The sequence below is a fragment of the Scyliorhinus canicula genome, chromosome 9 (assembly GCF_902713615.1).
Source record: "Scyliorhinus canicula chromosome 9, sScyCan1.1, whole genome shotgun sequence".
In the NCBI taxonomy this organism is placed as follows: Eukaryota; Metazoa; Chordata; class Chondrichthyes; order Carcharhiniformes; family Scyliorhinidae; genus Scyliorhinus; species Scyliorhinus canicula.
Window position 1 is genome coordinate 66,173,524 of NC_052154.1, and position 12,477 is coordinate 66,186,000.

Sequence of the window (12,477 nt, forward strand, 5' to 3'; positions counted from 1 at the left end):
CACCGACTGCACTTTTTCACACGGTGATATACCAGCACTGAGAACTAAAGAGTGGGAGCTGCACTGGTGGCTGGGGATTCTTGTCTTCCCTCCCCATAGATGGGACATGACTACGTCACTACCTGCAGCCGTGTTTAGTTTTCTGCTCAAAGGCATTCTTAATAACACTCACAATGCTAAGAAAGAGTCTGACAAACGATACATATCTATTAATTATTCTTTATTTGGAATTCCATGATATAGACATTCTTTTAATTCGTGGCGAGTGTCTGATCAATCCAGTTGCGGAATTCGGTTACACGGGCATAAACCCCAGGTTTACGAGGGGAACAGTTGCCACTGCCCCAGGAAACGATTCCCACCAGAGACCAGGCTCCTCCCTCCTGACAGACAAGAGGTCCACCCGAGTCACCCTGCAAACAAACAAATCCCATTCAATAGACAGCTCCGAACGAAGTTGCACGGACCGTTCCCAGCGCAAATGTACTTACCATGCAGGAGGAAGCGCCCGAGGCGCCAGCACAGATCATCACGTCAGAGACCATGTCGCCCCAATATTTCTGACACTGGACGTTGCTCAGGAGGGGAAGGGATGTCTGCTGCAAGATGCAAGGTGTTCCAAAAGCTGAAGGGGAGGGGAAAGGACTGTTAAATTTTCCTGAACCAGTCAAATATTATTTTTCATAAAAACAGCAAATGCTGGATAAACTCAGCAGGTCTGGCAGCATCTGTGGAGAGAGAAACAGAGTTCATGTTTTGAACCCATCTGACCCTCCTACAGAATATTATTTGTGTTTGTTCAGCACTTGTTTTTATAAATTTAGATACCTAATTTTTTTTTCCAATTGAGGGGCAATTTAGCATGGCCAATCCACCTACCCTGCATATTATTTTGGGTTGTGGGGGTGTAACCCACGCAGACACGGGGAGAATGTGCAAACTCCACACGGACAGTGACTCGGGGCCGGGGTCGAACCCGAGTCCGCGGCGTCATGAGTCAGCAGTGCTAACCATTGTGCCACCGTACTGCCCTGCCCAGCACTTGTACTTGAAAAGTTTGGGGCTTTGCTGCAATCTCTGTGCACAAACTGAATTCTGCTTATTCCTTTTACTTTACATCTCAGGAACAGTATAATATTAAAGATGAATAGTCAAGGTAATATTCTTCACATTCCTTTATTTGGAATATGGTTAGAAGATATTCCTTGATGGAGAAGGCCATTCAACCCATCTTAATTTCTTCCCCCTTGAGTAACCCTACACTCTTCCTTTATTACATCTAGCTCTCTCTTTAGGGATTCCAGAACTTTCTCCTGCACCATTCTGCTTGCAGCTCCAATTTAAGTGTTGATTATTGCCTGCAGGCAGAGCCATCTTTTTACTTTTAAATAACTTAAATTGCTCTCTCCTCATCGTTATCCCACTCTTTATTTGGAAGTAATATGACGGATGATCCTTTTCCAACCCAATACGTCTATCAAGACCAAATATTAACATCCTCTGAGAGAGAAAAAATCTCTCCTCATATCCATCTTAAATGGGAGATCGCTTATTTTTAAACCGTGTTTCCTAGTTCTTGATTCCCCTCACAAAGGAAGACATTTTCTCAGTATCTACTGTCAAGTCCCATCAAAATATTAAATAGTTACTTAAATCATCTCTCATTCTTCCGAAATCCAATGCACAAAGGCATCTTTCTTCATAAGACAAATCCTTCACCCAGGAACCAGCTTAATGAACCCTATTCAATGTTCGTACATTGCTCCTTAAACAAGGAGATCAAAACTGTTTGAGGTACTCCAGGTGCAGCCTAACCAAAGCCCTGTTCAGTTGCAATAAGTCTTCCCTACTCTTATGCTTCATCCCCCTTGTAATAAAGGTCAACATGCCATTTGCTTTCCTAATTAATTGTTCTATCTTTTTTGCTAACTTTTTGTGGTTCATGTACTCAGACCCTTCTGTACCATAGCATCCTGCAGTCTCTCTCTTTTTAAATAATACTCTGCTTTTCTATTCTTCCCACCAAAGATCCAACTTTTTTCCCGCATTATGGAAGCGATTTAATGGCTTTATCGCGCCTGACTTGGTGACGCTGCTGAATCTCGCGAGAGGCCATCAGGCTCATTTAAATATGTCTGCACCATATTCTCCTAGGGCCTGTGAACTAAGGGCCGGGCCTGGGAGATTTCATCATGGTGCTGTTTAGTACAGGTCCATAAATGTGGACTAGGCGTAATGGCACCTGGGGCGTCTCCCAGGCCATTAGAGATCATCAGGTGATCAGCCTCTGGGCAGGGTGGTACTCTGGCATTCCTTCTGGCACCCGCACACCTTGGCACTGCCAGCCTGGCACCTCAGCACTGCCATTCTGGCACTTCCAGGGTACCCCCATGGTACTACCAGGCTGGCAGGGGCACCAGGGTGGCAGGTTGGCAGTACAAAGGTGCCCAGGTGCCAGGTTGCCTGTGCCATGGATCCGGCCCACGGGTGCCTTTAAGAGCTGGAATGAGAGGGGGCTCGAGGACCCTGTACGAGGTAAGTTGGGTTAAGTGGAGGGGGGCTCCGAAGGCCACGGTGGGGTGTCTGAGGGGGGGGCGAAAGATTGGGCGGCAGCCAAAAATTGTGCCTCGATCCGCAAATACTCTTCCTGCACTGGCAAGCTGAGCCCGTCAGTTCAGGGAATGTTGTAAGTACGGCCTGGGCAGGGCATTCCCGCCGAGGCCAAAAAGCGGCAAAGTGCAGTTAAATACGGGTGTTGTTCACGGCACTGCAGGCACTGAGAATGACTCCACTAAATGCACTCAAAATGGGACTCTGTTCCTGTTCCACTGAATCGCACCTCATGCTCCTCCTGCCAAATCTTCCCAATGCATCTTGGGCCAGTCAGGCACTTGACAGGCCAATGGCGACCATCCCCTGGGATCAAGGACCCGGGGGTGGAAGACAGCCCACCATCTGTAGTGAGCAGCATCACTAGGAAAGTGGTTTCTGCTGCTGGTGCAATACTCACCCTAGTGTTGGCAGGAAGAGGGTTGTGAGTTGGGCGATCATGGGTGAGTGGGGTCAGTAGTAAGGGGGTTACTACCCGTGGCCCCTTCTTCCCAACACCAGGTCCCTTGAACAGACACTGAGTGCCTTTGAAAGAGAGACTCCTTGGCCTCCCGTCCACCACCCCCATCTCCCTTCCTACCCCCCAGGAGCCCTAAAGGATTGCTTGTGGTGCTTTCCATGTGGTGAGGACCCCACCCATCACTGTGTTAATACCAGCGGTAGTGAGATGAGGCCTTTAACTGGGTGTTAATTACCCACTTAAGGGTCAATTGACAACAGGGCAGAAAGGCGACCAACAGGCTAAATTAGGCTGTAGATGGAAGCTGGCAGGGTCTCACCACTATCCTCCCAACTGATTAAATGCCACCCCCACCACCAACCTCACTTTGGGGAAGACACCAGGTTCTATTCTATATTTGTGCCTTTCAGAAATACCAGCTTCTGTGGAAAAAGTGGTTGCTAGCGGCAATGTAACCGACATGAGTCCCAGGATTATCCCCCGGGGCCCAGACCAAAGGGAAGTGAGGTTGAGATGGGAATTGTGGGATGGATGCCATGGGAGAGAAGGGGCAGGGCGGCAGAGGCAAGGGCGGGGGTGGGGTGGGGTGGTTTTCTGTAACCATCACCCTACCTGATTATGGGTTCCTCGATTGAGTGCTGATAGTGAGGGACTCCCCCAGGCAGGTATGTGGGCAGTCTTTTGAGGGCACTTATGGTCTTATGGCATAGGAAAGCCATGTGGACACCATTCCATCCCTGATCCACCGCTAAATTGCAATGGTCTCAGGGACAGTGGGTATCAGTTGCCTTAATAATGAGTCTAACTGACATCCTGTTGCCACCAGCCGGGAATCCCACATCAGCTCTTTCCATCCTCCAACTTATCCGGGAGGTGGTTTGCTGCTGTCAGGAGACTCGTGCAGGACCTCTCTCGTGATTAAGTCCCCCAGCTGGCATGTTTCCCAGCGCTCTGAGCAGAATTAAATCTAGTCCTTCCTGTCCAACTGTTTTTTTCTCTCACATCCAGTTCCAGCAGTCAATATAACTTTGCTGACTCCAAAGCAATGGAGATGCCGTACCATTAGAGTTAGTCAGCCCCCATCCTGTAGTGACACACAGCTTGCCAGCACTGATGATGGAATTTGCACCAGCGAGGCAAACAGGGGACACCTGTTGATTGAACTGAACAGGTGATGAGAGCTTCACAAGAGTGATGTCGTAGTTGATGGTATTCGAATTCCAATAAGGATGAGTAATGGCCTGTAAGACACAAGACACAGATTAGTTCACCCCAACCACTTGATTTTTCTGCTCTTCGCCATTGCTTTCAATCAGTAATATTGTATATGAGGGCCCTTAACTCTTCCCATGGCAATGTCCTGCCTTGTTCTGTGTGGTGGTATGATTAGCATAGCTGCCTGCCATTGGTGCAGAACACCAGCTTACCAGTGGCCCTGGTCGGTCATGTGCCTCTCGATCGGTTTGTTGAGACCAGTCTTGTGACGGCTCCCCGATTGGTCGAGAGGCTGAGTTAACCCCGCCTCCAGGGCGGGGTATAAATACCCAGTACTCCCGGCGGTCGTCCTTATACTGTAATCGACCACAGGGCTAACATCTAGATGATTAAAGCCATACTTTTGTCCAGCAACTCGTCTCGCGTTCAATTGATGGTACATCACTCTGACAATATTCTGCACTATTGGCATTGGCTGATCCTGGTGGTGTGCTGCTCATAGGCCTCAGATCCTGTTGATGTCCTAAATTGTGAGCCCAGGCCATTCTCATTATGGACCTCAGCTTTTCCCTGGTGATGAACTTTGACCCTCCCCAGTGATGTCCAGACAAGTGAAGTTAGGTATTTGAGCTTGCAAAAATAATCAAAGCGGTTGTGGTACCTTATATAGAGACAGGTGTTTATGTTAAAGTACAGTAAGAAGTCTTACAACACCAGGTTAAAGTCCAACAGGTTTGTTTCAAACACGAGCTTTCGGAGCACTGCTCCATTCTCAGGTGAATGCGCTCCGAAAGCTCGTGTTTGAAACAAACCTGTTGGACTTTAACCTGGTGTTGTAAGACTTCTTACTGTGCTCACCCCAGTCCAACGCCGGCATCTCCACATCATGTTAAAGTAGGAATAGTAAAATAGAACTAGCACACAAAATGAGACAAACTTAATCAAACACTGCTGGAAATATGATTTTCCTGCTGTAGATTATTTTAAAGACATTCACTGATTTCAGTTTCTATAGTTAACTGAATGGATACAACCGGGAATAAAATTAACTGCGGAGATTGGAGCTTTCCTACCTTAGCAACTGAAATGGACTGAGATTTTCCATCTGCTGTGCACTTGTTGTAATCTCCAATAACTACAACGTGTCTTGTGCTGGAGAAAAAAATCTCAGGCTCATAAGTATTATGTCCCTTTATATATTTAATGTAGACTCTGAAGATGTTGTAACCTTACCTCACACTGCAATGGGCAGCGGTAACAACCCAGTTTTCGTTAATCAAGGAGCCACCACAGAAGTGAAAGCCATTTCTTTGCTAATGCAGAAAAGAAAGTGTTAATCAATCAAAAACAGTTCCAGTATTTTGTCATGCTGAGAAAGCTTGAAGAAACTAAATCTTTAAAAATTGTTACTCTTGCATATTCTCTTGTTTAAATTCTATTTTATTTTAAATGGACAATATGGCTGGACTGAGAAAATGGCCTCAGCTGACCACATGATGGGAGTTCTGGAAATTCCTGAGCAGTTTAAAGATGGGCAATGACTAATTCATCAAACTCCTAGAATGCAACATTGTAAGAACATTCTAACCAAGCCAACACAAATGACGAGTAGACAAGAGGCGGGATTCTCCCCCATCCGGCGGGGCGGGGGGTGCCAGCGGGACGGAGTGGCGTGAACCATTCCAGCGTCGGGCCACCCCAAGGTGCAGAATCCTCCGTCCCATCGGCCGGTGGGAAAGGGGCTTGGCGCCACGCCAACTGGCGCCAAAGGGCCTCCGCTGGCCGGCGTAAGTCAGCGCGTGCTGGCATCATCCCCGCGCATGCGCAGAGGGATTCGCTTCCGCAAAGGGAATGGCGGAAGACCACAGTCTCCGGTGCGGAACAATAGAGTGCCCCCACTGCACAGGCCCGCCCGCGGATCGGTGGGCCCCTACAGCGAGTCAGGCCACCGTGGGGGCACCTCCCGGGGCCTGTTCCCCCGCGAGCCCCCAAGAACCCCGGAGCCCGCCGCGCTGCCAGCTCCCAGCAGTAAGGGACCAACACTAATTTAAGCCGGCAGGACTGGCAAAGAACGGGCGGGACTTCGGCCCATCGCCGGCCGGTCAGCCCCAGGGCCCATCGAGGCCCCTGCCATTCTCCGAGGCGGGCGGCACGACTCACGCCGGGGCAATTTTTGGGGGGCAGGAGAATTAGGAGGACGGCAGGGGCAGGATTCGCACCGACCCCCGGCGATTCTCCCACCCGGCGGGGGGTGGGGGGGAGTCGGAGAATCCCATCCAAGACGTCTGCACCAGCCAGCTCTGGACAAAGGCAGAGCTATTTCTGAGACCACTTCTCCAACGTTGTGCTAATGGTTGTACCTGTATAGCTGTTCAAAATACAATGGGTTTTAACAAGGATGCCTAAACTACATTCTTAGCTGAATGGCTCAACCCCAAACTTTTCCTGTCACATGGCTGAGACTTGAGCTGTTTGAATTGCTTTAATTATACAGCTTTTGAACAATGTCTTCAGTTCCAATTTAACCTGGAGTCCAGGTTAAGACTGGAGTTTAGGCCAGCAGCTTGTCTCTGACCTCCATCTCAGTCAAGGGAAAGGATGCTGAGGGAATCAAATTAAATTAGAAATAGAAACTATTGCTGTCATAGGCAGAAATGGGGAATGGTAATAATAATCCAATCCACCTCTTCCTCATGTCCATAACAATTGTTAGGATTATCAGTCTTGCAAGCATTAATCTCCAAAGCCCTGACTTTAAATGAAGGGGAGGTCAGTTTGCATTATTAAGAATGACAGAGGCATGAGTAAGCAGCTTTATCACAGGTTTAGAGGTTGACTTTCACAAATGCGCACATGTTTTGATCGGAAAATGCCTGCCTATTAAGTGTCTGAATTAGCTGACAGCCTGATTGCTGTGATCACCTCGCATTCTTTGAAACTGGCCATTGGTCACACAAGACCTTTGGTTCCTGACAGCATATTCCCATTGCTGATGCACCATTAGTATTATTTTGCTTTATCAACATTATGTGGAAATTAATTTGTTTGCCCAAAATACATTCTTCCACAAATCTATGGGCAGAAATTCAATGCTCATCTAAATGAACATATGGCGTCCCATGCAAACTGACCCGGAGTGTTTGGGCTTTGCTGGAATGGTGACCTTTTTAAACAGAGTGAAGAGTCAATAATCTAATAGTTACCTGACTGAGTGGTACATAGACCTGAAACCTTGGAGTCATAGAGTTTTACAACATAGAAAGAGGCCCTTCGGCCCATGTCTGAGCCAGACATCAAGCACCCATCTATTCTAATCCCATTTTCCAGCATTTGGCCCGTAGCCTTCTATGCTATGTTAGCTTCACCTACCTGCATGGAGACCTGCCAGGGCCAAGATCCTGGAACAGCATCTTCACCATTCACAATTCTTGCATAGCCTGTGATGACAGGACTGATGGCCGGCACCCCACAGTCTGTGTTGGAAGTCAATGCACAAACAGGAATCAATCTCTCCAGTACAACTCTTTGTAAAATAGAAACCATAAAGACTGGCCAGGATTCTCCCCTACCCAGTGGGAGAGGGGTCCCGGCGTGATGTAGTGGCGTGAACCACTCCCACGTCAGGCCGCACCAAAAGTGCGGACGTCTCCGTACCTTTAGGGGCCAAGCCCTAACATTGAGGGGCTAGGCCCGCGCCGGAGTGGTTGGCGCTCCGCCGGCTGCCGTGGAAGGCCTTTGGCACCACGCCAGCCGGGGCCGAAGGGACTTTGCCAGCCGGCGGAAGTCCGCGCATGCGCCAGAGCGTCAGTGGCTACTAACATCATCCCCGCGCATGCGCAGGGGAGGGGGTCACTTCCACCTCCGCCATGGTGAAGACTATGGCGAAGGCAGAAGGAAAAGAGTGCCCCCACGGCACAAGCCTGCCCGCCGATTGGTGGGCCCCGATTGCGGGCCAGGCCACCGTGGGGACACCCCCCGGGGCCAGATCGCCCCACCCAGGACTCCGGAGCCCGTCCGCGCCGCCTGCTTCCTCCGGTAAGGTAGGTGGTTTGATCCACGCCGGCGGGAGAGGGCCAGAGAATCCCCCGGGGGGGGGGGGGGGGGGGGGGCATGCCCACCGGCACGGAGTGATTCCCGCCCCCGCCGAATCTCCGGTGCCGGAGAATTAGGGACACAGCCGGTGCGGGATTGACGCCGGCCCACGGCGATACTCCGACCCGGTGGGGGGTCGGAGAATCCCGCCCAGTGTCTTTTTAAAAATAAATTTAGAGTACCCAATTATTTCTTTCCAATTAAGAGGCAATTTAGCATGGCCAATCCACCTAACCTGCACATCTTTGGGTTGTGGGGTTGAAATCCACGCAGACACGGGGAGAATGTGCAAACTCCACACGGACAGTGACCCAGGGCCGGGATCAAACCTAGGACCTCAGCACCATAGGCAGGAGTGCTAACGACTACACCACCGTGCCACCCATAAAAACAGTGTCGATGTTATAACTTACTCCGTCCATAAGCTACGCCAAAGAAGGCAAGGCAGGAGAGAATCCAAAGGAAAGCCATAGTTCTGCTGTGAGGTGGTTATGTTTATGTTTAGGACTTTATATAGTCGAACTGTGACGCCAGGTATCTAATAGATAAAAGCCTGAACTGTTGATCAATTTACATGTGGCAGAATTTCTTCCAAAGTAAACTAATTAATTGTGGGATATGGGAATAAATGAGTAAAAATATCGCCAGGTGAAAGAAAAGCTTTCATGTTGTTCAACAAGCTGCACATAGATGATTGATTAAAAGTCAAAGGCACCTATCTTAAAAATAATGGTGTCCAAACAGATACAGAAAACACATGGCCTTGAAAAACTTTCCATTGTACTGGCCAGCAAATAAACTCCATTACGGAAGATTTTTTTGGAATATTTTGAAAGTAGCTAATAAAATCACACATTTCAAATTGCTTGGGTAGCATTTAAAGTTGTAATGCAAAAGAGCAATGTAATTTCAAAAAGCTCGCTTTAACACGCTTCAAATTTTGTCCACAAGGAGGGTAAATAAAGGAATGTATAAAAGGGTATTCATCTTAAGTAAGGCATTAGTAAAGAGATTGAGCAGGATTGTAGATAGAAATTAAATAACCTACATTTATAAAGCACCTTTCGTGTCTCCACCATTTCCCAAAATGTTTTGCAGTGAATGAATTAACTTTTTATAAAGTTTCATCACTTTTGTTATTTAGGCAAAACCGTTTGCTCAAAACAACATTCCAAAACAGCAGTGAGATAAACAACCAGTCAATTGCTTTCTTTTGCTGTTGTGAAAGGGATCATTCCTCAACTCCTTTTTAAATGATGCCATGGAATTTTGTTGTAGCCTACACGAGACCCACGGGGTCAGGCCGGTGAAGCTCACCATGAGTCTCAGGCAGTACGACCTTCCCCGCTGAGGGGCGGAGCTCCCTCATTAGCAGGAGAACAATCAGGATATAGAAATCCCGTCCGAGTGTGGACTGGGCGCAGGTAATCCCTTTTGGGGCCAGTGTGCATACAGTCTTCGTTCTACTATAAAAAAGTATTTTGTTCCTTGCGCTACCTGTGTGGCTGCAACCTTGAATTCAACAATGATGATGAGCGATGGGATTATTCAAGGAGGACAGGGCCATCCTTCCCATCGCTTCGGCCACGGTTCACGGTGGGCCTTCTTACTGGCAGCGTACAAATACACGCTGGAACACCACCTGGAGATGCAGATCGCGCACGCGGATGCTTTGACCCCCTCCTGACAAGGCTGCCACTGCCCTACAGGGCCAACGAGGTCATTGGCGGGAAGCATTTTATGGATACATTGCCGGTCACGGCAACCCAATTACATGTACTCAGGCTGACCTCCTGTTGTCCAGGGTTCATCATATTATTTTGTATGAGGTCCAGAACCACGGCCTTCCCAGCAAACTGAAAGCTTTTAGTACAAAGATCATTGAGTTCAATGTGGAGAACATTTTACTACTGCCACACAAAGGACAAGGGCCCATCTTGGCAGCCTCCATAATGGGCACCCTGGTGTGTCTAAAATGAAGATGCTGGCCCGCGGTTACGTGGGGTTGCCAGGTCTGGATGTGAAGATTGAACATCTTGCCCAGGAATGCAGAGTGCGCCAGGAGCAGCAGAAGCTCCCGACCTCAGCACCGCTTCATCCATGGGAGTGGTGGGTTGTCAGTGGATACGCCCGATTTTTCCGGCCCTTTTAAGGCTCCACGTTCCTCTTCCTTATCAACGGCCACTCAAAGTTGCTGGACGTCCTCATGATGTCATCGACAACTTTGAGGGCGACAGTCAAAAAGCTGAAGATGTTGTTTAGTATTAACAGCATCCCAGAGGTACTGGTCTCTGTCAACGGGACGCCGTTTACTAGTGTGGAGTTCAGAAATTTGATGAGGACCAATAGAGTACGCTACATACACACTGCCGCACATCACTCAGCGTCCAAAGGTCTGGCCGAGTGGGTGGTCCAGGCATCAAGTGTAGAATGAAAAAGCAGACCATGGGTCCCTCGACATGGGTTTGGCGAGATTCATTGTCTGCTACTGTACCACATTCCCTACCCTGCCACCAGCATGGTGCCGGTGGAACTTCTAATGGGCCGTTGGCTTCACACTCGCCTCAGCCGAGCATAAGCCAATGTTTGCGGAAAGATACACCATGGACATGAGCAGCTGGGGTGTTATCCTGCCAAGCATGCCCTGCCTAGGTGGCTCGTGTCAGGTGACACAGGCCATGCACGCATTTTTGGAGCAGGTGCCAAGTGGATTCCGGGCACTATCATTCACTAGACTGGGCCAGTGTCGCACCAAGTTTGCGTGCGGGACTGGGAATCAAATGGGCACCGTTATCATCTCCATGATAGGAGCTCTGTATTGTGCGTTGCCCTTTCGGAGGACCCAACCCAGGGAGCACAGTCCCTGGACACCCCGATGGCGCCATCACCGCAGGCGCCATCCCACAGGGCTTTCAACAGCAAGATGCTGGATGCCGAGGCTTTAGACTCTGAGGTGGAGGTCCCAACACCGGAAGTTGGCAGCGATGAGTCTCCTGATGACCATCCAGTGATGGTGGTACCGCCATGGTAATCAATGATGGTCGCCTGACCATCATACGCCACCTGGCCCTGCCCCAACAACACCCGAGAGGTAGCCACGGGCAAATAGATACAGGACTCCTCCTCCATGCCTTCCTTCGGTAGACGTATTTCCAGACATTGGGAGGAAGGAATATTTTAACCTACACGAGATCCATGGGGTGAGGCGTTTTGGCTTCTCATGAGTCTCAGGGAGTAAGAGCTTCTCTGCTGAGGGGCAGAGCTCCCTCATTATCGGGAGAGAAAAGCAGCATATAAAAACCTCAGACCAAGTGTGGCTGGGCACGGGTAGTCCCTTCTGGGATCAGTGTACATAGAATCCTAGGGCAGCACGGTGGTGCAGTGGTTAGCTCTGCTGCCTCAGAGCGCCGAGGACCTGGCTTTGATCCCACCTCCAGGTCACTGTCCGTGTGGAGTTTGCACATTCTCCCCGTGTCTGCGTGGGTCTCACGCCCACAACCCAAAAAGATGTGCAGGGTAGGTGGAATGGTCTCGTTAAATTGCCCCTTAATTGGAGAAAAGGAATTGTGTACTATTTTTAAAATACATAGAATCATCTTTCTACTGTAAATAAAGCTTTCATTCCTTACACTTCCTCTGTGGCCGCTTCTGTGACCTCAACAGATCTCTTCCCCTTACCTGAATGTTCAAAATGTGGTATCTCCCAAAAGGCAGCACTCCCCAATACTGGACTATTCGCCCTTTTAGCTCAGATCAGGCATAGGATCAAGCGTGAGATTAGGTATAATACCTATTCTTGTCAGCTTGGATCTAATATGTCACTTTTGTGGAGACCATGAATTGGATTCAACTTCAATTGGTTTTTGGAGCAAGCAAGGAGACGGAGTCAGGGCTTGTCCTGTCCACTCTGCACATTGGTTTTGTAACTCTTGAGAAAGGAATCAAATTAAAAATCGAAGAAGTGTGCTTGTCCATGAGAAGGACTCACTAAAGCCTGGGGCAGCTGTAGCAGAGGCTCAATAGGAAAAGGACGCTGTCTAAGATAGAGGGGAGGAGGACAAAGGGGTTTTATACATTGAATGTATCCAGTGAATATTCCA

The 12,477-nt window shown here is 49.0% G+C and overlaps 1 protein-coding gene across 1 annotated transcript; it reads right to left on the reverse strand.

Moving 5' to 3' along the window:
• Positions 1-201: 201 nt before the first annotated feature.
• LOC119971372 (chymotrypsinogen A-like) lies at positions 202-8,858 on the reverse strand. The gene is made up of 7 exons (XM_038806815.1): positions 8,791-8,858; positions 7,655-7,758; positions 5,519-5,598; positions 5,359-5,437; positions 4,131-4,311; positions 492-625; positions 202-413 (listed from the first exon to the last, which is right to left on the reverse strand). The coding sequence occupies exons 1-7, from the start codon at positions 8,846-8,848 to the stop codon at positions 252-254; spliced, it is 798 nt and encodes a 265-aa protein (XP_038662743.1). The 5' UTR covers positions 8,849-8,858; the 3' UTR covers positions 202-251.
• Between the last annotated feature and the right edge of the window lie 3,619 nt (positions 8,859-12,477).